The following is a 21,243-nucleotide window of genomic DNA, read 5'->3' on the forward strand; positions in this document are numbered from 1 at the left end:
TTTACTTGTTTTTTAATTCAAAAGATACGTTTTTTGCAGTCAGAAAACCCAAGCGGTGCAGACAGCTATGAAATGGCAAGCGTGCAGGGGGTAATATTTAGAGCACTAAGTGAGGCCTCTTTGCCCCCAGCATCAACCTCTGAAGAACCATTGCCCTGACCCACCACTCAGCCTCAGGAATGCTCGCTGCCCCAAGTTGGGGTGGGAGTGAAATGAAAGGAGGTTAGCACTCCCCTTGACAAGGATGGATGAGGCCCTCAGCCCTTGAAACACACATACAGTTAAGGCGTTGCCACCAACTTTGTGGCATCTGACCAAAGTTTAAGGAGCTCTGGTGGTGCAGTAGTTAAGCACTCAGCTGCTAATTGAAAGGTCAGTGGTTCGAACCCACAAGTACTCCATGGGAGAAAGATGTGGCGGTCTGCTCCTGTAAAGATTACAGCCTTGAAAACCCTATAGGGCAGTTCTACTCTGTCATTTCGGGTCAGTATGAGTCAGAATCACTCAATGGCAGTGGGTACGAATACAAACCGAGACAAAGTCAATTGAGTTTCTAAAAAGATTTTTAAAAGCCATAACAGAAGCAACATTCTGAAAGTCAAGGTGATTCTAGATTTGAAAGAGCCAGGTTGTGGAGCAGAGAAATAACTTCGCATTCCAAGATACTGACTTTCAATATCAACAGCCAAAGCCTGGATGATGGAAATCCTGAGGCAGGTCGTAAGGCTTACTGCATAAACCAGAGTCCAGAGGCACCCCTGGGTGAGACAGTTAAACGCTTGACTCCTACCCAAAAAGTTGGCAATTCGAATCCACCCAGAGGTGCTTCAGAAAACAGGCCTGGAGATCTGCTTCCGAAAGGTTGTGATCTTAAAAACCCTGTGGAGCAGGTGTACTCTGACACACATGCAGTCGCCATGAGTGGCAATCGACTCAGTATCAATTACTAAAAGAAACAATCAACAGCCAAAGCCTGGGTGATGAGGATTCGAAGGCTTACTTATAAACCAGAGTCCAGAGGTAAGCCAGTGATATATGGTTCCACTGGGGAGAGGGGAGGAGTCAGAGAGAGAGAGGAGAGTCAGGGAGCAAGTCACTGGTGTGGTCACTGTAAAGGGGGTCAGAATCCTGATCATTCCTTGGGTCAAAACCCTGGGGACAAGGATGATGGAGTGCACTTTGGGTTGGGGGATCAACAAAGCAGAGAGAATTTGTGCTTTGCTTCTAAGGTGTTGTTAGTTGCTGTGAAGTTGCATGTCGCCCTCCCCATCCCCTGCTCCAACTCTTGGCAACCCCATGAACAACTAAAGGAAACGCTGCCTGGTCCTATGCCATCTCCATGACCAGTTAGGGATCGAACCATTGTGATACATAGGGTTTACATTGGCTGATTTTCAGAAGTAGAGGCCAGGCCTTTCTTCCTAGTTCATCTTAGCCTGGAAATGCCACTGAGACCTGTTTAGCATCACAGCAACACCCAAGCCTCCAATGACAGACGGGTGGTGGCTGCATATAAGGTGCATTGGCTAAGAATTGAACCAGAGTCTCTGACGTGGAAGTCTAGAATTCTACCACTAGGAAGAAGTCCTTGATCCAACCCACTGACGGAAAGTAGGGATGGCAGCTGATGTGTGTGTGTAATGGCACCTTAAGAAAAGCCCTGCTCTCTCCAAAGAGCACCAAGAGAGTTATTTAAAGATTCCTGTGTTTCCTGGAGGGATATGCAAGAGGCTAAGCATGAGCTACAAGACACAGAGAGAGCTGGTGTTTGGGGCAGGGAAAGTGAGGGGTAATCTGTGTGGACCAGGAACCTGGAGAGCAGGGAGGCGTGTGGATACCTCAGCCCTGTGGGGATACTGTGAAAGCCACTTCAATAGGATAATTCGCCCCCAATGAATAGGAGAGAATAGAAGAATCCAGAATTGTCCACGGACAGATATCCAGAATGACGTCTTTATTCTGAATTGGCAGGATGGTTTCCTGTCCACAGAAACAAGATGTGCTCCAGGGTATTGCAGGATCACTTACACAGAAGAAGTAAAATTCCACTGGGAGTGCCGAGTCCCAGGACTGGGAAGGACCAGGTCTGCTCCTTGGGAAACCTCCTTCCCTGGACCTGGACCAATCGCTGAGAGGGCATCGATGAAGAGCCGGGTGGGGTCCCTCCCTTCTGGGGTCTGTCCAGCTCATAGGACAGACATTTGAATTAGTAATTGCTAGTGGATGATAGCCCCAAGAGGGGAAGCATAGAGCTGTAGAGGGCCTTAGAGCTAAAGAAGTTCATCATTCTACCGAGGAGAAGACAGCCTGCCCTAAAGAAGTCATATTCAAGCCAATATTTGAAAGATGAGTAGATTTTAAACAAGGGGAAGAGGAGACAATGGAAAAAAAAGCCATCTAAATAGAGGTGAGAGAGTGTGTGTATGTGTATTCAGGTATGATTATTCCCATTTTTGAGAGGAGAAAGCCAAGGTTCAGAGAGGATAAGTAACTTGCCATAGGCCAGAGTGTACCAGCCCAGGTCTTTTTTTATCATTGTAAAAATATATATCATACAACGTTTGCCATTTTAACATTTTTCAGGCATACAATTTAGGGATATCAATCACACTAATAATGTCATAAAACCATCACCCATAATCATTGCCAAATTTTCTATTACCATAAACAGAAACTCACTGATTTCTAAACAATGGCTTCCTCTTCCCTCCCCTCTCCTACCCCTGGTAACCGCTAATAAGCTTTGGTCTTTATACCAAACGAAACCTGTTGCCATCAAGTTGTTTCGGATTCTTGGCAACCCTATGTGGCCCCATGTGTTGCAGAGTAGAACTGCACTTCATAGGATTTTCAAGGCTGTGAACTTTCTGAAGCAGATCACCAGGACATTCTTCTGAAGTGATGCTGGGTGGGTTTGAACTGGCAATCTTTCAGTTAGTAGTCAAGTTCTCATCCGTTTGTACTACCCAGGGAGTACTTGGTCTATATACATTTGCCTATTCTTGTTATTTCATATGAGTGGGATCATGTAATATTTGTCCTTTTGTGACTGAATGACTGACTTCATTCAGCATAATATTTTCAAGATTTATCCATGTAGCTTGTATCAGGACTTCTCTTTATCGCTATGAAATATTCTACTCAATGGATATACCACAGTTTGTTTATCCATTCATTCATGATGGACATTTAGGTTGTTTCCACCTTTTCATAGCCCAGATCTTTCTGACTGTGGCTTCCATTGCTGGGTCACTATCACCCACTGCCCATGTTAAAGAACAGGGAGAGAACCTTGTGATGAGCCTGTCAAGCACAGTCTGAGCAGAGGCAGCCACATCGCTCCTGGAGGGGCAACTCCTCTTGTCACCTCACACATCAGATCTCCAGGCTGGGAATGTTTCTGATGTTCTTCCTCTTTACAACTCTCAGCCCAACCTTGACCAGGTTACTGACTGCGATGAGGACGAAGTTTCTCCATAATCTCTGGATTCAGTTGTGATGCCTTTGACACACCTGAGACCAAAAGAGTCACATGATCATCTTAGTCGACACACAGAAGGCATTGGATAAAGTCTAACAACCATTCCCGATAAAAACTCTCAATAAGATAGGAATAGAAGGGAAATTCTTCAACATAATAAAGGGCATCTATACAAAACCAGGAGACCCCGGTGGTGTAGCTGTTAAGAGCTACGGCTGTTAACTAAAAGGCCAGCCATTTGAATCCACTAGGCGCTACTTGGAAACCATATGGGGCGGTTCTACTCTGTCCTGTAGGGTCGCTATGAGTCGGAATTGATGGCAGTGGGTTCGGTTTTTTGGTTTATACAAAACCAATAGCCAACATCATTCTCAACAGAGAGAGGCTGAAAACATTCACTCTGAGAACAGGAACAAGACAAGGATGCCCTTTATCCCCACTTTTATTTGACATTGTGCTGGAAATCCTAGCTAGAGCAATAAGGCAAGAAAATGAAATAAAGGGCATCCAAAATGGTAAAGAAGAAGTAAAACTATCCCTACTTGCAAACGATACGATACTATACGTAAAGAACCCTAGAGACCCCACGAGAAAACTACTGGAACTAATAGATTCAGCAGAATAGCAGGATACAAGAAAAATCAGTTGGATTTCTATACATCAATAAAGAGAATTACTAAAAGGAGATCAGGAAAGCCGACCTGAGACCACCTGAAGACTCACCGACCCTGTGCATAGTATTTGGTGGCCATCGAACCACAGGGTGATGCTGCTTCTTGTAGAACCTCTCGCACACTAGACCCCCTGTTAATGCTTGGCCTTCTCTGAGAACTGTCTGCCAAGACCTCTCTTCTCCAACCCCCTGACTTTCATGTGATGCTGGTGAGCAGGAGGGGATAAGGGGATGCTGCCTCCCTGGGAGCTAAATCTTGTCTTTCCCAAGCTTTCCCTCTGACCTCACACTATTTTTAACTAACATTCATTGAGACCTTGCCATATGCCAGACAGCTTTCTGGGTACAGACAGTATCATGAAGAATGAGACCTCGCTTGCCCCTAGTGAGCACCCTTGGCTATGAGCTGGTTCTTTACTGCTGGAATGCTTTGCCTGATATGCTCGATTGCTTGCAACAACAGCAATCTCTACCCCTCCTGCTATCCACCCTCTATGCAATATGACTTTGTTGCTCCTCCCATCAACCCAAAAAACCAAACCCACTGCCGTCGAGTCGGTTCCGACTCATAGCAACCCTATGCACAACAGGATGAAACACTGCCCTATCCTAAGCCATCCTTACAATCGTTGTTATACTTGAGCTCATTGTTGCAGCCACTGTGTCAATCCACCTCCTTGAGGGTCTTCCTCTTTTCTGCTGACCCTGTACTCTGCCAAGCATGATGTCCTTCTCCAGGGACTGATCCCTCCTGACAACATGTCCAAAGTATGGAAGACGCAGTCTCGCCATCCTTGCCTGTAAGGAGCATTCTGGCTGTACTTCTTCTAAGACAGATTTGTTTGTTCTTTTGGCAGTCCATGGTATATTCAATATTCTTCGCCAACACCACAATTCAAAGGCGTCAATTCTTCTTCGGTCCTCCTTATTCATTGTCCAGCTTTCACATGCACATGATGTGATTGAAAATACCATGGCTTGGGTCAGGCGCACCTTAGTCTTCAAGGTGACATCTTTGCTCTTCAACATTTTAAAGAGGTCCTTCGCAGCAGATTTATCCAATGCAATGCGTTTCTTGATTTCTCGAATGCTGCTTCCATGGGTGTTGATTGTGGATCCAAGTCAAATGAAATCCTTGACAACTTCAATCTTTTCTCTGTTTATCATGATGTTGCTCATTGGTCCAGTTGTGAGGATTTTTGTTTTCTTTATGTTGAGGCGCAATCCAATCTGAAGGCTGTGGTCTTTGATCTTCATCAGTAAGTGCTTCAAGTCCTCTTCACTTTCAGCAAGGAGGGTTGTGTCATCTGCATAACGCAGGTTGTTAATGAGCCTTCCTCTAATTCTGATGTCCCATTCTTCTTCATATAGTCCAGCTTCTCAGATTATTTGCTCAGCATACAAATTGAATAGGTATGGTGAAAGAATACAACTCTGATGCACACCTTTCCTGACTTTAAAACAATCAGTATCCCCTTGTTCTGTCTGAACAACTGCCTCTTGATCTATATAAAGTTTCCTCATGAGCACAATTAAGTGTTCTGAAATTCCCATTCTTCGCAATGTTATCCATAATTTGTTATGATCCACGCAGTTGAGTGCCTTTGCATAGTCAATAAAACACAGGTAAACATCCTTCTGGTATTCTCTGCTCTCAGCCAGGATCCATCTGACATCAGCAATGATATCCCGGGTTCCACGTCCTCTTCTGAAACTGGCCTGAATTTCTGGCAGTTCCCTGTCGGTATACTGCTGCAGCCATTTTTGAATGATCTTCAGCAAAATTTTGCTTACGTGTGATATTAATGGTATTGTTCTATAATTTCCACATTCGGTTGGAATAAATATGGATCTCTTCAAGTGCTGTCATTTTGATGTCTTTTTTGTGTGTTGTTGACAGTTTCTTTGTTGCACTTTTTTCTGTGCTAAGTTGTTTTTCTTTATATATTTTCTTTTCCTCTTTTTCATTGTTGTTGATTTTGTATTTGCCGAGTTTTTATGTTTTTCCTGTTTTTTATTTTGATATGTAGTATTTTTTTTTTTTTTATTGTTAGGTTCCTTTGTGGTTACCTTAATATTTACCCTTATTTTTCTACATTTAAACTAATCTTTTATTTCTTTATATCGCCTTGACTTCCTCTTCATATGAAAGATCTATGACTACATTTTTTAGTCCCTCTTTTTTGTTTTAATGTTGTCATCTTTTACATATGACACCTCTGTTTCCCTGTTTTGAGCATTTTAGCTTTGATTTATTTTTGTGATTTCCCTATCTGGGTTGATATCTTGTTGCTCTGTCCTATGTTCTAGTTTTGGGTTGTTATCTGATGTTATTGACCTTCTAACCAGAGGACTCCATTTAGTGTTTGTTGTAATTTTCACTTGGTTTTTGCAAATTCCCTAAACTTCTGTTTGTCTGGAAATGTCCTAATATCACCATCATATATGAGTGACAGTTTTGCTGGATATGTAATTCTTGGCTGGCAGTTTTTTTTTTTTCCAACCGTTTGTATATATGTCATTCCATTACCTTCTTGCCAGCATGGTTTCTGCTGAGCAGTCCAAGCTTAGTCTTATTGCCACTCATTTGTAGGTGATTTTTCATTTATCCCTAACCACTCTTAAAATTCTCTCTTTATCTTTGGTTTTGGCAAGTTTGATTATAAGATGTCTTGGTGACTTTCTTTTGGTATCTACCTTGTGTGGAATTCGATGAGTATCTTGGATAGATATCTTCTCATCTCTCATGATATCTGGGAAGTTTTCTGCCGATAAGTCTTCGACAATTCTGTCTGTATCTTCTGTTATCCCCCCTATTCTGATACTGCAAGCACTCATAGGTTATTCCTCTAGATAAACCAAAAAAAAAAAAAAACCAAACCCAGTGCTGTCGAGTTGATTCTAACTCATAGCGGCCCTATAGGAAGAGTCGAACTGCCCCATAGAGTTTCCAAGGACTGCCTGGCAGATTCGAACTGTTGACCCTTTGGTTAGCAGCCGTGGCACTTAACCACTACACCACCAGGGTCTCCTCCTCTAGATAGAGTCCCATATAATTCTTAAGGTTTCTTCATTTTTTAAAATTCTTTTATCTGGTTTTTCCTCAAGTATGTTGGTTCCAAGTGCTTTGTCTTCAGTCTCACTAATTCTGACTTCCATTGCCTCAATTCTGCTCCTGTGACTTTCTATTAAGTTGTCTAAGTCTGAAATTTTATTGTTAATCTCTTGGATTTCAGTTTGCTGTCTTTCTATGGATTCTTGCAGCCTATTAAATTTGTCATTATGCTCTTTTCTAATCTGCTTATGTTCCTCTAATGCTTTATCTGTGTGTTCCTTGGCTTGTTCTATATTTTGCCTGATCTCCTTCCTGATCTCTCGAAGAGTTCTGTATGTTAATCTTTTGTATTCTATCTCCGGTAATTCCAGGAAATTCTCTTCATCCGGAAGATTTCTTGATTCTTTGTTTTGGGAGCTTTCTAAAGCCATCATGGCCTGCCTCTTTATGTGATTTGACATTGACTATTGTCTCTGAGCCATCAATAAGTTACTGTAGTCATTTATTTTATGTTGGCTTACTGCACCCTAGCTTCTGGTTTTGTTTTGTTTTGATATGCCCACATAGGCTGCTCGAGTGAACTAGTTTGATTATCGGTGCCTTTGAAGCTCTAACGTCCTGTCACCAGGTGGTTAGATCTGTTACTAGGCATGTGAGCCCAGGAGTCCATTCATTTTTCTTCTGTGGATTCAGCTCGTGTGTCCAGATAGTCACCAAGTGTGTGGTGCAGGCTCTCACCTACAGTCCTAGACATGCAGGGTTGATTGGTGTAGGCAAAGGTATCTGGGTGCATTAGGGAGTCGTGCACTGAGCAAGGCAGGGGGCTGACAACTGCCCCTGGATGCCTGTGAGGAAAGCATGTCCCTGTTCCCTAGAGTGCACAGCTGGGTGGGTTTTGCATCTGGACTATGGGCACCCAGTGCTGTTGGCTGTAAGGACTGGGAGGCACCACTTATTCTTAGACCTCTGTCACAGGTGGCTAGGTATTATGGGTGGAGCCACCAGTCCTCAGGCCACTGATGGGGGTAGGTGAGAACCCTGCTTAATAGACAGAGTGGTGTCAAATGACATGAACTTGCCTTTCCACCATGTAGCTGAAAGAGTTGAAGTTAGACTTCAGGTATATACCCTGTTGTACTGTGCTAATGAGGGTCAACATTATTGAAATGGGCCCACACAGTTCTATGCAGGGGTGAAAGGCATTTAAATCCGTGGACCCCTTTTGCCTGTGCCTTGGCAAAGGAGCTGTTTCTGGCCTGGTTTCCCAGCTTAGAGGAGCCAGCAGATTATTTTTTCCCAGATTGTTAATTTGTTCCCTCTTCAAGGCTGGGAGAATGGCTCAGGATGAGCCCAGGGTCCTTCTTCCAGCCCAGGGGATACAGTCAGCTGGGACCCCATGCAGAGCAGGAAGGGATCAGGTAAGTGGGTGAGAGGTTTTTCCCGAAGGGGTATTTTTGGTTTGCAGTAGGATAAATGCAAATACTTATTGTTTGCTGATTGTGGGCTTCTTCTCACTTGTTCTGGACAGCTGAGCAGACTCTCCACCGTTCAGCCTCCCCCAGTGTGGAAAACGCATCCCAAATGCCTCTGCTTGCCTCACCGCACTGGCGGCAGTGGCAGAATCAGCCTGCAGGGTGCCGGTTCCCGCTGGGTCAGGTCCAGCAACCCCTCGCTGCTTCTGAACTGTTTCTCCCTCCCCCTGCCACTCAGTCAGATTCCTCATCTTTGCTTTTGATGTTCAGGGCTCCTAGCTTGTCATATATAATTGATTCACTTGTTTTTTTGGGTCTTTGTTGTAAGAGGGACCACAGGAATTGTCTGACTTCTCCACCATCTTGGCCCTGTGTCCAGGTTGTATCTTGAGTCAGTCTCTTTTGAGATATAAAAGGGAGACGTGAGCAGAGAGGAAGGGGATCTCCTATCACCAAGAAAGAAGAGCTGGGAGCAGACCACATCCTTTGGACCTGTGGTCCTTGTGCTGATAAAACTCTAGACCCAGGGGAAGACTGATGACAAGGACATTCCCCCAGACCTGACAGAGAGAGAAAACATTCCCCTGGAGCTGGAACCCTGAATTCAGACTTCCAGCTTCTTGGATGGTGAGAGACTAGATTTCTGTTTGTTAAAGCCATCTACTTGTGGTATTTCTGTTATAACAGCACTAGATAACTAAGACAATACCCAAACGTCAGACATGGAGTGAGGCTATCCTAGATTAGCTAGCCTACAATCAACTCACCAGCAGACCACAGATGCATAAATGAGTCCAGCCAAGATCAGCCAAGTCTGGCCACTTCAGAAAACCACCCACTGACCTGCAGACTCATAAGCTATAATAAATGCTTTAGTTTAAACCACTCAGTTTGGTGGTTGTTTGTTACACAGCAATAGTTAACCAATACACTTGGGGATCTTATTTGCTTCTCCCAACAAATCTAGCACCTTCAGAGAAATTAAAGAATTCCTTTCCTGATCACCCTAAGTTTACATAGCTTTTGAATGACAGAAAAAATCTGAATGCCAGTCGATAAGAAAAGAATTCAATGTTCTTTTCACAATAATATAAGACCTTCCAAGGCCTCACATAGCTTCTCTACTTTGTCATTTTAAGATTGCCAAAAATTAGGCAACACAAAATATATAACATCTCACAAGAGTATATAATGTATGATTTAATTTATATGAAATTCTAAAACAGGCAAAGCTAATCAATACTATTCATTAATGAAGAAAGCAGATCACTAGTTTCCTGGAGACAGGGAAGTAGGTTAGACTGCAAAGGGACATGAGGGGACTTTTGGGGGTGAAGGAAATGTTCTGTATCTTGATTGGGGCAGTAGTTGCCTCAGTATTGACATTTGTCAAAGCTTGTCTCTAAAGTGAAATAAGTCAGTCACAAAAGGACAAATACTGTATGACCTCACTTATATAAAATAAGCAAATATATAGAAACCAAAAAATTATTAGTGGTTGCCAGAGGTGGGAGGAAGGGAAATTTTTGCTTAGGGTGCACTGAATATATGTTAATGGTGGTGAGATAATTTGGAAAAATATAGCAAAAGTGGTAGCACAACTTGAAAAATGTAATCAATGTCACTGAATTGTACATGTAAAGCTGTTGAATTGTTGTATGTTTTGTTATGTATATTTTCACCCCAATAAAAGAAAGAAGAAAAAAATTCTTCTCTACACTTTAAATAAAAATAGGTGCATTTTATTGTGTGAAAATCATATCTCAATAAAGTTGATTTTTAAAGATAAAAATAAAAACTTACGAATTCCATATAGTCTTCTTAAAGTTAAGGACGAAAAAAAGCAAAATAATGGCAATGTTGCCAGTCTACCAGGTTTATTCCTCTCCCTCAGAGGGATAATTTCTGGGGAAGAATTTTTTTCACCATTTCCATGGCTGGGGGTCAACAGGAAGTAACCCAGTGATTCTCCTAACTGGCCTTGCCCAAGCTGGTCTCACAGACCCAGTGGAAGGGTGTCTGGCAGACATCGTCATTCCATTGGCCGTTGGTCCGGACGTGGGCACAGTCCTCACCTCCACCCAGGCCATGTCCATCCCAGTCATCCGGCTGGTTCTCACCCCAGTTCCTGAGGGGAGAGGAGAACATCAAGTTAGGAAGGTCAGATGGAGCAGAATTCAGGTCTGGGGAAGAGGGGTTGAGGGTCAGCTCCTTGAGGGCACAGCCAATTGAGGACACACTCACTTGAAGTTGGTGTCATAGTCTGTCCCATCCACCCATTTCCAAACTCCTTCAGAATCGCTGAGGCCAATCCAGTGGTGCAAGGAGCATGTATTATCCTGGACAAAATTCTGGGGAGACAAAAGGGTAATGGTGACTTCTCCCTGCCCCAGCCAACTCCTTGGACTAGTGGTTCTAAACTTTAGCGATGCATTAAATCAGTTCAGGAGCATTCAAACATCCAATGCCCAGGCCAGCCTACTCTCTGAGTGTGTGACTCAGACATCAGCAGTTTTTAAAGATCTCTGGTGAGACCCATGTGCAGCCAAGGTTGAGAAACATTGCCCTAAATCTAGACCCTCTGGGGACATGAGCGCCAGAAACCCTCACCTGCTCCTCCAAGGAATTGATGACAACCAGGTGGGCGCCACTCAGCTGGCAGTATTCCTCAGCCTCAGACCAGGACTTCTGAGAATGAGAGAACCAGTAGCAGCTGTCTTTGTGCTCCACCCAGTCAGAGGGACAGTAGGTATTCTGAGAGCCTGAGAAGGCAGAGGGGGTGTGCGTCTGAGATGCTGCCCAGGGAATTGTGGACAGAAATGTGGGGCCAGGTTTTCCCATACACAGTCCTCACCATCAGAGGCATAGGGGGGTAACAAGCACCCAGGGGCAATCTCTAAATTTGTGCCCTCCATCAATACGGGGGAGTGGGGTGAGTGAGGGGAGATTCACTGGCCGGCCTCTGCTGGAACCCCCTTGGACTTACACCCATGGAAAAATGCACCCCTCTGCCCACCCCCTTGCTGTGCTTCTGCTCACCATTGGTCTTGGCACCAGCCATCTGGCAAGTCAGGGATTTCAGCTCATTGGCCAGCTGCTGGACTCGAAGGAGCATGTTGAAAAGACCTGGAACACAGATAGATGGGCAGTAGGGACAGTGCCCTGGGGGTGACTTCTGCTCAACGAGTCCCTGGAGGTCAGGTGCCCATGCACAGACCCCCACCTAGGAGCCATCATGTCCTCCCACACACCTTCCCAAGGTGAAGCCGAGCAGTGGTCTCTGACCTGCTTTGAGTTCCTGCACCTGTTTATCCAGCTCGCTTTCCAGAGTAAACACCTTATCGTTCAAGCTGCGGGCTTGAGGGGAGTGGAGCTCAGCACCCACTAGGCTGCACCCCTCTTTGTCCTGAGCTCCCGGGCCCCCACCCTTCCACACACACTCCTGGAGGGTCTCTCACCTGCTTGCAGCTCCTGCTTGTGTCCCTCCACTTCACCTCGAAGAGATGTTATCATTTCTTGCAAGCTGCCACCTGGAGCACAGGGGGCTCAGTGCCAGAAGTCAGCTGCCACCCTCTCCCCCAGCCAGCCCCACCCCCACCCCCAAGCTTACTGTGGGAGTTCAGTGCCTGGACCTCAGCCATGGTGCTTGATGTGAAGTTGAGGGAAGTTGTTCTCAGGGTCAACAGGTCCCACTGAAGCTTGGAAACTGATTGGTAAGATGGGCCAATCAGAGCCAAGATTGATGGCCTCCTTGCCCTGTGCCAGGCACCGAGCAAGGCACCTTACATGCATTATCTCGTTCAGTCCTCATGATGACCCAAAGGGGCAGACACTATTGCTATCCCATATTGCAGATGAGGAAACTGAGGCTTAGAGAGGTGAAATAATTTGTCTACCCATTGCCATCAAGTTGATTTCCATACATGGTGACCCTATGTGTGCAGAATAGAGCTGCTCCATAAGGCTTTCTTTACAGAAGCAGATCACCAGGCCTTTCTTCCTCAGAGCCTCTGGGCGGGGTCCAAGTGCCAACCTTCAGGTTGGTATTTGAGTGCAAACAATTTTGGCCACCCAGGGTCCTTAATTTATCTACATTACCCAGTTAATAAGTGACAGAACCAGGATTCAACCCTTTTTGTCTAACTCCAGCACTACTACAACCATCCTTGTCATGGACCCATCACTGTCTCCATCATTACCCCCATGGCTGCCCCCACCACTGCTCATCCATCGCCCCATAAATGCCTCCATCATTGCATCACACAGTGGCCCCGTTAAGGCCCCAATGACTGTTGATGGCACTGCCATTGTCACTAACCCTCACTGTCATCCCCATGACTGCCCTGCTATGGTCACTGTGCCCCATCATTGCTCCTGCTATGGTCCTCATCACTGCCCCCATCACTGCCTCACCACTGTACCCCGTTATTGACCCATCCCTGCCACCCCTGCACGCAATTATTGCCCCATCCCTCACTTTGAGATCCAATCACACAGATGATGACCAGCAAAAGGAGGCTGAGGCTCAGGGTGAGCAGGTGGAGGTGGGGTCTGGACCAGAGACGCTGCAGCAAGGACTGAGGAGAACGTGGCCCTGCAGGAGGAGAGGGTGTCAAGAGGAGGAGGGTCCAGGACAAGAGAGGAGCAGGAGAAGAGGGCTGGAGGAAGCTGCCCAGGAATGAAGGCTAGGCACAGGTAAACTAGGGGGAAGGGCTGGAATGGGTGGATTGTAGGATAGGGGATCCCAGGCTTTGACCTTCCAATTATGGGCCAGCAAAATTCTCAGGCACACAGCCCCCTCCCACCTCAGGAACACACATAGGCATATGTGCACACAGGCAGGAGACAATGGTGATGTGTAAGGTCCTATTATCAGGCTCAGGGAGGTGACAGAAGGACACAGAGAGAGTTGGAGGCATTCTGGACCCTATCAGGCTCACATTCATCTGTAATATCAAGTTAAGGAATGAATTTCCCTTCCAAACCCAACTACTCGTTACCTTCCCCCATCCCACTCTAACCTCTCATCCCCTCCCCCACAGAGCCCAGGAAGCCAGGCCAACTGTAATCCTCCCTGTGTCTGTTGTGAGAGCCTCAGATTCACTTCAGATGAGGACCACAAGAGCCTGGGCCCTGATCCCCTCCAGAGCAAGGACCCCACCAGTACTCATTGTGAAGACACAGACATGACCTGACAGAAGAAGCCCTCCTAGACACAACAAAAAGGTGTTTTAGGAGAGACTGCTTCTCTGGGGCTCCTTTCCGCTTACCATTCCTAAACCGCTGGCTTTTCTCTTCACTCTCCAAGGGCTGGATGTCTTCATACTTCACTGACATGCTTGGACGCACACGACCTCTGAGGCTTGCAGAGCTGGAATGAAGACAGGGACAGTGGCCAGGCTGGAGAAAGAGGTAGGCCCAGGGGGCAGCTGGGACTGAGATCAAGGCTAAGGTTGAGGTAAGAGATGAGGTTCAGGTTGAGAATGAGCCTAGAACTAGGGCTAGGAATGGGAACGGACCTGAGTTTGAAGCTGAAGTTGGGAGTGGGGTCAGGAAGGGGTTTGGGCTGGAGTTGAGTTTGGAATTGAAGTTGATGGTAAGGTTGGAACTAAATTTGTCACTATGAGTGGATGTGATTTAGGGGGCTGGAATTGAGGTTGTGTCTCATGCTAGGATTGGGTCAGCACTCATGTTGGGCTATAGATGGAATTGAGTCTAAGCTTGGCACTGAAGTTGGAAACAGAATAGGGTTGAAGTTCTGCTTTTGACTGGGGCTAGTGTTTAGATTCAGGCTGTATCTGCAGTTGAAGCGAGATTGCAGTTAAAGGAGTATCTGCGGTTGGGGTTAGTATTGGGGATTTTGACTGTGGCTAGTGTTGGGGCTGAGGATGGTTCAGAAATGGGCTGAGTTTCTAGCTGAGAATTGAGGCTTCCATGATTCAATCTAGAATCCAGTGGATGGAATAGTCTCAAATCGTCACTTAGTAATTAAATCCTCAATCTGCCCCCTTGTATTTCTTCCCATTTGGTTCCACCCAAGACCCAAAGTCCCCCTCTACCTGCTTTCTCCAACCCTCCTCACCCACTTGGTCCCATCTGTCTCCCCAGGCCAGTTACCTGTGGATAGTCTTGAGCTGTGATTTCTGGTTTCCTCATGCAGCACAGTCACCAGAGCTGGGAATAACTAAGTCCTGGAGAACTTGGGTCAGGGGTGACCAAAGGAGGATCCACACCAGTGACCGGTGTCCTAGCAGTCCTTATATCTGAAAGCCCAGGAGTCTATAATCAGCTATATCCCACTTCCCTGACTTTGGACAATGAATAATAATGAGAACGCATTTAAATTGGAACGTAGGCAGATTGCTTGTGTGTGTGTGTGTGTGTGTGTGTGTGTATGATTGGTTTGGGCCCAACTTTGCCTCCTCCTCCAGGGTGTGCCTTCTTCCTTCATCCCTTCCTTTCAGCTCTCCTGGCTTCCTCATTTTTACTACTTGGGAGGGAACACCAGATCAGAGGGGCCACAATGCAGTTTGCTGTTTTCCCTCCACCCCAGGCCTGCTTTCACTTCCTGCCTCAATTTCCCGTAATTGTGGGTGTCTCTAGGTGTTGTACACCCTGGTCCAGAGGAGCCCATTTCTCTGCTACTGCTCAATACCAGCCTGGCATCTGAGCCCCAGCCCCAGCTTCCTAAAGGGAGTGGGGAGTGGGAGCAGGGGATGGCTCAGCCCTTGCTCCTGCAGCCCGTAAGTTCACCATGGGTTGGAGACAACTAGATGACCACTAACAACAACAACATAGCAATTCTGGAATTCAGATTTTCCTCCTCCTCAGGATTGTTTGTTGCGGTTCCTAATGCTGTTTGTTCAGTGATTTTCCTGAACCTATTCTGTACCATATGTATTATTTGTCATGTGTAACCACTGAGGTCTCTACTCAGTTAGATTAGCTGTCAGGTAGTAATTGAACGGCTGTTCTCCTAAATGTCTTAAACAAATAGTTCTTCCAGCCTTTGCTGACAATGTCTGTGTGTATGTGTTGAGAGATGCCTTCAACACTCTAGCAGTTTACAACTCTGCTTTAGCCTTCGCTTCCTGCCTGTGCAGAGCCTCAAGGTCAGCCCAAGGTGAGAGTCTGGGGTCTTCTGAGGTCTTTCCTGGGCATGCATACAGCCTGGTACAATCACATTGCCTTCTAGAACCTAGACATGACAGAAATTTTCAAAGCCCCTTGGGTAAATCTCTTTACCCAGCTTTTCCTTTTAAACTTTTTGGTCAGCCTCTTGTTTGTCCCAATTATTATCCCAGCCTCAGGCAGCTGTGATGTTTGATTGATTTGGACAATCTCCAGGAGAAAGGCTGTTTGCAGTGAACAAGCTTTGAATCAGGCCAAATAAAAAAGAGTTCTGAGAGTGGGGTTTCCAGGGAGCTGTCAGACAGATCAAATAATGACGGTTCTCTAATAATGAGGCTTTTGGGGAAGCTCTAAACCCATTCTACCGCCTCCAGTGGCCTACTGGTTTTCTCAGCTACTGTAGTTGCAAGGAAAGAGCCATGGTGGCAAAGTGGTTAAGTGCTTGGCTGCTAACTGAAAGGTCCGCAGTTCGAATCCACCAGCCGCTCTGAGGGAGAAAGATGAGCAGTCTGCTTCCATAAAGATTATAGCCTTGGAAGCTCTGCAGGGCAGTTCTGCTCTGTCCTTGGGGTCGGTATATATTGTAATCAACTTGAAGACAATGGGTTTGGTTTGGTAGTTGCAAGGCTATAGGTTTTCAAGGTAACTGCAGAGCTGGGAAAGAGAGAATGGAAATATAGCAAGTTAAAACACTGTAAAATTTGCTGTTATTACCAAAGTTCAGTCATTTTTCTTGAATAAACACTTCTTACATTGTTGGAAGCCTGTGGTTAACTTCCAGATTTCTGAGAAAGTTAATTTTGACAAGTTTTGACAACATCATCATTTCTTTTATTGAGGAGCAAATTTTTGGAAGTCCTTACTCTGTCACTCCAGCTGTGCTCTTTCTTGTTGAGTTTTAAGAGTTCTTTATATATTCTAGATACAAGTACTTTGGTAAGCATGTAATTTGCAAATATTGTCTCCCAATCTGTGGCTTGTCTTTTCACATTGTTTGAATTTTTAATAGATGTTTCTTCTATATTTAACTGTTGTGGCTGGGTAGTTATTACTAATGTAAAGTACTTTGTTTTTTATGTTTATGTTTTATCCAGCCACAATAGCTCATGTTCTAATTAATTCTGGTTAATTCCTGCATTTATACAAATTTTTTTTTGCTTGTGGCTTTAGCTAGATGCTCCAGTGTTGAATACTATCAGTGAAAGCAGAAATCTATCTTGTGCTTGAATTTTTATGTTAGTTCATTTATATTGTATTTTATTCAAATGTAACATGCAAAAGAAGAGCGCATAAATCATAAGTTTACTGTTCGATTAATCTTCACAAAGTGAATCTGTGTAACCAGCATGAAGTTCAAGAAACGGAACATTACCAGCATCTCAGAAGCCCCCTCACAACACCTGTCAGTACGAACAGCCCCCCAAGGTTAACCGCTATCCCGACTTCTACATCTCAGAATCCTTTTGCCTACCTGGGGACTTTATATATATGCTGTTGTACAGTGTATACTCTTTTTTTCTGTCTGACTTCTTCCACTTCTCCTTCTTCTAGCTTCCTTCCTCCTCCTTCTTCCCACTTCTCCTTCCCCTTCCTGTCTCTCTTCCCTCACCCTTCCAGAGGCCCGTCTTCCCTCACCCTTCCTGGCCCCCCATCTTCCCTCACCCTTCCTGGCCCCCCATCTTCCCTCACTCTTCCTGGCCCCCATCTTCCCTCACCCTTCCTGGCCCCCCATCTTCCCTCCCACCCTCCCAGCAGCAATGGCAGGGGAACAGCAACAGCCACCACCAGAGCAGCCTGAAGCCCATCAGCAGCTGTCCCCTAGCGTCCCCAACTCGGGGTTCCTCTGCCAGCCCTTGTGCCTGGGCTGCCAAGGCCAGAGGCCAGAGCGCTGCAACGCAAGATCGAGAACTCCACCTGGTGGTCACATGGCTGACTTCCAACCATTTCATACTTCTGTATATTTGACAACTGTCTTCGGCCTGCATTATATTGCAATCTTTTACTGACTACGATATGTAAATGCTTTGTCACCTATGCCTGTTATTCTTTAAGTGGAGGACAGCATGGTTATTAGCCTGGCAGCTACTTTTTTGGGGGAACAGATATTGGGATACTGATGGCTTTACTATGCTTGTAAAGTCTAGAAAGAAGTTATTCGACATGTATCCTGGTTGAAGGCAGCCTATCAAAGAGATTGACAATTTTAGGTACTTTTTAAGGAGTGAGTCCTATAATTAAAGAGTAACAGATGACCTGTGTTGTCTCTGCACGCTCACCTCTGAACCAGTTATTGAACTTCCTTCTAGTCTTTTAAGTAGCCCCCGAGACACACTGCTATAGGCCTGTGCTGTCCGGTACAGTAGCCACTAGCTACATGCAGCTACTGAGCACTTGAAATGTGGCTAGATCAAGTCGTGTTGTGTTATAAGTGTAAAGTACACACTGGATTTCAAAGACTTAGTATGAAAAAAGAATCTAAAATAATTTTTACATTGATTACAGGTTGAGGTGATAACATTTTTATATATTATTAAAAAGATATTATTAAAAGAAAAAGAACATCAACATCATGTTTGTAGACCCATCCATGTTGTTGCGTGTAGTTGTGGTTTGTTCATGTTCGGTGCTGTGTGGAAGTCCATTTTATAACCATGCCACAATTTATTTCTTCAATCCACTGTAGGCGAGCATTTGGTTTACTTTCAGTTTTTCACTATTTTGAATAGTACTGCTATGAATATTCCTGTACTAGCCTTTTGGTGAATGTATGTAAATACTTCATCTGGGTATACATCCAGGAATGGAATTGCTGGGTCATAGGACATGCATGTGTTCAGCTTTAGTACTTATGGCCGAAGACCTTTCCAGTGTGTTTGGAACAATTTACACTTCCACCAAGAGGGTATGAGAGTACCGGTTGCACCTCATTTTGGGTAACACTTGATTTTCTCCTTTTCATTTTTGCCATTTTGAAGGATATGTAGTTGTCTCACATTGTTTTTTTAATCTTTATTGAATTATAATTTGTGTACAATAAAATGTACCCAGTTTAAGTTCAATAAGTCTTAATAAGTTTATGCATCCAGATAGCCACCACAATCAAGATAAAGAACATATCCATCACCACAAAAGTTCTTTTGGGCCATTTCCCAGTCAATCGTCCCTGGCATTCGGCTCCAGGTAACCGCTGTTCTTCATTCTGTCGTTGTATATTAGGTTTTCCTTTTCTAGACTTTCAAATAAATGGAATCATATTGTATGTACATTTTGGGGGTCTGGTTTCTTTCACTTGCCATAATGTTTTTCAGATTCATCTACGTTGTTGTAAGTATCAATAGTCCATTCCTTTATTGCTGAATAACATTCCATTGTAAGCGTATAATCACAATTTATGTATTCACCTGCTGATAGATATTTATGTTGTTTTCAGATTTGGGCTATTATGAATAGAGCTATTAAAAACACTTGGTACAATACTTTATTTGGACATGTATTCTCATTTGTCTTGGGTAAATACCTAAAAGAAGAATTGCTGCCTTGCATGGTAAGTGTGTGTTCAACTTTATAAGAAACTATTTTCCAAAGTATTTGTACCATTTATACCTTCCTAAAAGCAATGCATGAAAGCTCCAACTACTACACATCCTCACCAACAGTTGATATGTTTCAGACTTTTAATTTTTTCCATTCTAATAAGTCTGTAGTGGTATTTTTTCGTAGTTTTAATTTGCATTTCCCTGATGACTAATGATGTTGAGCATTTTTTCATAGACTTACTGGCCATTTGGATATCTTTTGTGAAGTTTCTGTTCAAAATTTTGTACATATTTTAATTGCTTGTGTTCTTATTATTGACTTGTAAGAATTCTTGTGTAGTCTTGATACAAGTCCTTTGTCAGATACGAGTACTGTAAGTATTTTCTATCAGTCAGTGGCTTGTCTTTTCATTTTATTAACATTGTCCTTCAAGGAGCAGACGTTTTTTATTTTTATGAAGCCCAATTTAATAATTTTTTCTATTATGATTCATGCTTTTTGTGCCCTAGCTAAGAAATATTTGCCTACACAAAGGTGAAAAGATGTTCTACTATGTTTCTTCTAGAATGTTTATAAGTTCAGCTTTTATGTATAAGACTATGACCAGTATGAGTTAGGTTTTTTTCATATATACAATAGTTTCAGCACCATTTATTAAAAAGACTTCTTTCCCCCATTTAATTAACTTGACACCTTTGTCAAAAACCAACTGCATCGATCTACTTCTGGTCTGTCTATTCTGCCCCACTGAGCTATAAGTCTATCTTTGCATAACACCATAGTTTTGTTTACGTTAGCTTTGTTCTGAATCTTAAAGTCAGGTAGTGTAAGTCCTCCAACTTTGTTTTCATTTTCAAAATTGTTTTGTCTATTCTAGGGTCTCTGTATTTCCACATAAATTTTAGAATCAGCTTGCCAATTTCCCTAAAAAAAAAAAAAAAACCTGCTGAGATTTTGAATGGGAGTGCTCTGAATATATAAATGAATTTTGGGTGAATTGATGTCGTAATAATATTAACGCTTTTGATCCATAAACAATTAACTATGTTTTCTAATTCCAGGAGAAACAAGATATTTTGTATCTACCCATACATTTACCATTTCTGGTGCTCTTTGTTTCTTCATATAGATCCAAGTTTCTATATGGTAATATTCCTTCTACCTGAAGAACTTCCTTTAAGATCATGCACACTGATTCCCAGTGTGGTTTTATTCTTCCCAACCAGCACCTGTGTCTCTTTGTCAGAGAACTGCCCTCAAGTGACTTCACCTGGACACACAGAGAGATGGAAAACTTGGAATTCATGTTCTCCCTGTGTGGACCCCTGGTGGCACAGTGGTTAAGTGTTTGGCTGCTAACCAAAAGGTCAGCAGTTAGAATTCACCAGCTGCTCCTTGGAAATCCTGTGAAGCTGTGCTACTGTGTCCCGTAAGGACGTTATGAGTCAGAAGTGACTCGACGGCAATGGGTTTTTGGTTGCAGAGTAAAACTCTGACTCTGTTAAGGATTAAATAGAGAGATTTATTAAGGCAAGACCGTTTAAACCAGGGATAAGCAGAGTCCATAAAGTAAAACTATATCCTCCAAAGAGTTACAGGCATCCAGGCAATATTTGTATTACTAAACTAGGGAATAACAACATAGTATTCTGATTGGCTTATTAGTAGTTTGTAAAAGTCAAAGGCGGGTTAACAAAAGTCGGGTCTTTACAGTGATTGGGTTGTCAGGTGTATATGGGCATTCTGGATTGGTGGCTTATAGTTTTGTTTTAAGGCTCCTTGGGAACAAAGCATAGAGATGAGATATTTGTGTTAAAGCTCCTTTGGAACAAGCTAACAACATCCTAATTGGCACTTGGTGAGGTACGATAGTTGAGGGCAGGATATCTGAAAG

At 44.0% G+C, this 21,243-nt stretch overlaps 1 protein-coding gene and 1 non-coding gene across 2 annotated transcripts; one reads left to right on the top strand and one right to left on the bottom strand.

The window, feature by feature from the left end:
- Positions 1 to 201: 201 nt before the first annotated feature.
- Positions 202 to 326, top strand: LOC126063366 (U6atac minor spliceosomal RNA). The gene has a single exon (XR_007514306.1). It is a non-coding gene; the product is annotated as a U6atac minor spliceosomal RNA (small nuclear RNA).
- Positions 327 to 10,502: 10,176 nt separating this feature from the next.
- LOC126062238 (C-type lectin domain family 10 member A-like) lies at positions 10,503 to 14,920 on the bottom strand. Its single transcript, XM_049859536.1, has 10 exons — positions 14,799 to 14,920; positions 13,952 to 14,052; positions 13,159 to 13,275; positions 12,292 to 12,387; positions 12,140 to 12,211; positions 11,967 to 12,038; positions 11,721 to 11,807; positions 11,292 to 11,443; positions 10,926 to 11,032; positions 10,503 to 10,809 (listed from the first exon to the last, which is right to left on the bottom strand). The coding sequence occupies exons 2-10, from the start codon at positions 14,016 to 14,018 to the stop codon at positions 10,653 to 10,655; spliced, it is 927 nt and encodes a 308-aa protein (XP_049715493.1). The 5' UTR covers positions 14,019 to 14,052; positions 14,799 to 14,920; the 3' UTR covers positions 10,503 to 10,652.
- Positions 14,921 to 21,243: the final 6,323 nt, after the last annotated feature.

This window comes from Elephas maximus, chromosome 19 (assembly GCF_024166365.1).
Source record: "Elephas maximus indicus isolate mEleMax1 chromosome 19, mEleMax1 primary haplotype, whole genome shotgun sequence".
Classification (NCBI taxonomy): Eukaryota; Metazoa; Chordata; class Mammalia; order Proboscidea; family Elephantidae; genus Elephas; species Elephas maximus.

Bases quoted from the DNA above. Each gene is read 5' to 3' on its own strand.
- LOC126062238 (XM_049859536.1), bottom strand. From the start codon at position 14,018: ATGTCAGTGAAGTATGAAGACATCCAGCCCTTGGAGAGTGAAGAGAAA. The intron at 13,276-13,951 runs GTAAGCGGAAAG...CTCCTCCTGCAG, and splicing joins AAGCCAGCGGTTTAGGAATG to GGCCACGTTCTCCTCAGTCC. The intron at 12,388-13,158 runs GTGAGGGATGGG...CTTACCAATCAG, and splicing joins CTGTGTGATTGGATCTCAAA to TTTCCAAGCTTCAGTGGGAC.